At 36.8% G+C, this 5000-nt stretch overlaps 1 protein-coding gene across 2 annotated transcripts in view; it reads right to left on the bottom strand.

Annotated features, from left to right (window-relative positions):
- Positions 1–532: 532 nt before the first annotated feature.
- The window catches only part of LOC135100452 (xaa-Pro aminopeptidase 1-like), a 45982-nt gene continuing 41514 nt past the window's right edge, over positions 533–5000 (bottom strand). The window contains exons 16-17 of one of the 2 annotated variants that reach the window (XM_064003360.1): positions 1205–1300; positions 533–1012 (exon numbers count right to left, since the gene is read on the bottom strand). In XM_064003360.1, coding sequence (XP_063859430.1) covers positions 890–1012; positions 1205–1300 — 219 coding nt within the window. In that variant the 3' untranslated portion in view covers positions 533–889. The remainder of the gene's footprint in view (positions 1013–1204; positions 1301–5000) is intronic. The other variant, XM_064003361.1, reaches the window with a different exon arrangement.

Raw genomic sequence — 5000 nt, 5'->3', positions numbered from 1 at the left:
CAGCGTCGTGTCCGAAAGAGTTCCTTCAGAGAAATCCCCACCAAAATAGGAGTCTCCAAGAGGGGAAAAATCAACTTAATGGGTATTGTGCTTAGAAACATCATAAATTTATTTAAATGGGAGGAGGAGAGTCGTGTAATGATGATGCTCTAAGACAGCCCCTCGGAAATATTAATCATTTTGTTCAGTCAGTCTTGTTAAACAGTTCAAAACTTTTGTTGACCGCACCTCTTCCCTACAGCATCTGTGCATTGTCTCCGTGCTGCAAGACTCAGCAAGACCTACGTATACACACTGGCTAGGGGTGAAACGATTTATTGTGACTGTCACATTTGAACATGCTCTCGACGTGACACTATCATAAACAAAGGTTATGTTATAACCCCAACGTCCATAGACAGCTACGCCTGACGGGGTGCAATCTGAGGACTCCTCATTACTGCATCTTTGTAAGAATGGCACTCAGACGGTACACAGAGCGCCACACAGACTTATACTGACAGTTAGGTCTAAAGTAAATAAAAATATGGAACATAGTGCTCTATAAGAAGTATTTATTCGACGATATGCGTAAAAGCAATTTAACATCGTGAGAGAGAGAGAGAGAGAGAGAGAGAGAGAGAGAGAGAGAGAGAGAGAGAGAGAGAGAGAGAGAGAGAGAGAGAGAGAGAGAGAGAGAGAGAGAGAGAGAGAGAGAGAGAGAGAGAGAGAGAGAGAGAGAGAGAGAGAGAGAGAGAGAGAGAGAGAGAGAGAGAGAGAGAGAGAGAGAGAGAGAGAGAGAGAGACTAAAGAAAATCTCTTAAACATAGTTCCTATGTTGCATTCGTTAGTATTCGTCACCGGACAGTATTGCAAAATTGACTCAGAAGGTCGAGTGAAGTGATTTTTGTTAGCAGCTGATTGGATTGGTCTTGGAGAGGAGCCACGTGTAGGCCTCCTGAAGTCCTTGGGTTAGCATTTCTGCCCCCACCTCTTCCTTTACTCTGGTGTGGTATCTGTTCAGCACATCGCACTGTTGATGAGTAAAGGCATTGTTCATATTCTTAGTATTTGAAATATATTTTTCTTCATAATCAGTAGTCTTATAAAGTGTACTTCAAAAACTTTCACAGGATTTAGTAACTGGTAAATTTACATTTGGTAAAGACTAGACGAGCCGTGTACGTCAGGTTAGTGAGTGGTGGAAAACTTAAGTAGTAAATACCTGATGGCGAGTGAGTAATGTTGTGTTGATAAGCTTTGGTTCGTAGGGCACCAAGGTCGTCTCCCAGAATGACAAGGATGGGCCACTGAAGTTATACTGACGGAAGAAGCAGAAACAGTGAAAAAGAAGCATGACGAAAGTAACAGCATCAGCAGGAGGAGGCACTAGGCACCTGCCGAAACGATATTTACTCACAGTGAGGTCTAAAGCACTGGATTAGGGAGAGCTCTGAACTTATCATTAAACCCAGCTGTGACCTCGCTGAACGTTTCCCTTTGTGTTTCACAACACAAAGGGGCAGCCACAGCCTGCCCTCTAAAGACAACTATTTTCCTTCACACAAAACTACAAGCACCTTATTACACACACATTCTTCACTCAAGATTCAAAATCAATATAGTAACTCCTACACCTGCACTAGAGATCCCATCTGGTGAGGGGACCACAAAATAATGTTCCCTGGTCGGATGCTCTTCTGGTATTGAGCCTAAGCGTCCTGACACCCCCTCAACTTTTTCTTCATTAACTTTGCAACATTCGCGTTCTTAGATCTAATTTTCAATTTATAGAACACCACCTCTCTTCTACTAAACATCATTTTCTTGTTTTCACTGAAACACAGGTGTCTGAGGCAACTAACAATAGCCCCTTTTCTGTTCTCTCCTACATTCTCTATCCTCATTTTCAATCCAAGGCTGGATGTTGCGTGTATGAGCTCGGCGACTTAACTTCCTCTCGTGCCCACGCTCTTGAATCTTCAGAGTTTTCCACCATCTGGCTACGACTAGAGTCACTCTCAAACTAAATTTATCTGTGCTGTATACCTCTCACCTAACTCCTCTGACTATAAGAAATTCTTTGACTACCTAATTTCCAAAGTGGAGCACATTCTGACTCTCTTCCCTTTTCTGGAAATCTCCATTCTTGGAGATTTTAATGTTCACCACCAGCTTTGGTTTTCCCCTCCCTTCACTGACCATCCTGGTGAACTATCCTTTAACTTTGCCATCCTCCACGACCTAGAGCAATTGGTGCAACACCCTACTCCTGACCGTCTTGGAGATACGCCCAAATTCCTTGACCTTTTCCTAGCCTCTAATTCTTCTCCTTATGCTGTTACACTATCTTCTCCGTTGGGTTTCTCCGATCTCAATCTCATATCTGTATATTGTCCTATCGCTCCAATCCCTCTTCAGGAACCCCTTAAGCGGAGGTGCCTCAGGGGACCTGAGGAAGCATTATGCTGATTTTCCTTGGAATGAGTACTGCTTCCAGGCCTGTCTGTGTGCTGAGCGCAAAACAGAGATGATAGTGTCTGTCATGGAAACGTACATTCCTCACTATTTTTTCTCGATCCAAATTTTCCAAACCTTGGTTTAATACAGCCTGTTCTCGTGTTATACATGATAGAGAGGTGGCCCACAATGGGTACTTGAGCCTGTCATCATCAGAATCTCATGCACTTTATATTTCTAGCTAGAATCATGTCAGGTCTGTTCTCCAACTAGCCAAAAACTCCTTCATTAACAGAAAGTGTCAAAATCTTTCAAGATCTAACTCCTCTCGTGACTTCTGGCACAAAGCCAAAACATCTCCAATAACTTTGCTTCTTCATCTTTCCCTTCTTTATTTCAACCTAATCCACAACTGCCATCTCATATATTTCTAAAGCTGAACTCTTCGCTCAAACCTTTGCTAAAAATTCTACCTTGCATTATTCAGGGCTTGTTCCTTCCTCTCCTCCAGTCTCTGACTACTTCATGCTACTATTAAAAACCTTTGCAGTGATGTTTTCCATGCCTCATTGGCCTAAATCCTCGGAAGGCTTATGGACCTGATGGGGTCCCTCCTATTGTTGTCTGAAACTGTCCCTCTGAGCTTTCACCTTGCCTAGTCAAACTCTTTCAATTCTGTCAATCAACATCTACATTTCCTTCTTGCTGGAAGTTTGTCTACATTCAGCCTATTCCTAAAAACGGTGACCGTTCTAATCTCTCAAACTACTGTTTTATTGCATTAATATCCTGCGTATCTAAAGATTTTTAATCGATTCTCAACAGGAAGGTTGTTAAACATCTATCACTTCACAACCTTCTATCTCATACCCAGTATGGGTTCCATCAAGATCGCTCTGCTGATGATCTTCTGGCTTTCCTTACTGAGTCTTGGTCATCCTCTTTTAGAGATTTTGATGAAACTTTTATTGTTGCCTTAGACATATTGAAAACTTTCGATAGAGTCTAGCACAAAGTTTTGATTTCCAAACTACCCTCCTATGACTTCTATTCTTCTCTCTGTAACTTCATCTCAAGTTTCCTTTCTGACCGTTCTATTGCTGCTGTGGTACACGGTCACTGTTCTTCTCTTAAATCTCTTAACAGTGGTGTCCCTCAGGTTTCTGTCCTGTTACACAATTATTCATCAATAATCTTCTATACCAAACTTCTTGTACTATCCACTCCTATGCTGATGATACCACCCTGCACTTTTCCACATCTTTTCGTCGACGCCCAACCCTTCAGGAAGTAAACAGTTCACGTAGGGAAGCTACAGAACGCCTGGCCCATGATCTATCTGATAGTCGTGACTTTTCATCTCTCTCTCTCTCTCTCTCTCTCTCTCTCTCTCTCTCTCTCTCTCTCTCTCTGAAGTATTAATTCAAAAGGAAAGAGATACGTATGTAAAATAGTTGGGAAGTCATTTTTAGTTTGCGTATAAGTCCATGAAGATGGAATGATTGAAATCAAGGGATAAAACGGAATACATTACACTTTAACCTCACTTGTTATTTCTGGACGATACCCATTCTTAGGGAACGGCAGTCACGTACGAAAAATTCTGACTTTCAGCCGAGAAATGGGTGAAAAAAAATTGTAAAAAAAATATATACATAATAATAATAATCTGACGAAACACGGAATTGTGAAAAATATATGAAAAAATAGATATGTGTGGAAAGATACATCATGAAATAGAAGAAGAAGCAATCTTCCAAAACTATTTTGGATTTAATGAATAAAGTAAAAGAATACCAACAGCAACAACAACAAAAGTGCCAACAGCAGTAATAGTGTCATGGGACAAAAAGTAGAGAAAAATAAATTAAAATAGAAGATAATGTCATTCAAATAACGATCATGTAAAATGATTTAGAATAGCCTAATGGAACGATCATGAATATAAATATTTGTTTTCTTGAATTTGTAGATAAAGCTGCATATTTTTTACCTCAGTAAGAATTTAGAACAAGAATATTAAATGAGATTGTAATATAGTTGTTGACAAATTATATAAATAAATAGATAAATGAATAAAAAAAAAAAATATATATATATATATATATATATATATATATATATATATATATATATATATATATATATATATATATATATATATATATATATATATATATATATATATATATATATATATATATATATATATATATATATATATATATATATATATATATATATATATATATATATATATATATATATATATATATATATATATATATATATATATATATATATATATATATATATATATATATATATATATATATATATATATATATATATATATTTTTTTTTTTTTTTTTTTTTTTTTTTTTGACCTCAGTAAGAATTTAGAACAAGAATATTAAATGAGATTGTAATATAGTTGTTGACAAATTATATAAATAAATAAATAAATATATAAATAAATAAATAAATAAATATATATATATAGAGAGATATATATATATATATATATATATATATATATATATATATATATATATATATAT

Source organism: Scylla paramamosain, chromosome 5 (assembly GCF_035594125.1).
Source record: "Scylla paramamosain isolate STU-SP2022 chromosome 5, ASM3559412v1, whole genome shotgun sequence".
NCBI classification, from domain to species: domain Eukaryota; kingdom Metazoa; phylum Arthropoda; class Malacostraca; order Decapoda; family Portunidae; genus Scylla; species Scylla paramamosain.
This window is presented reverse-complemented; position numbering and strand designations above follow the sequence as displayed.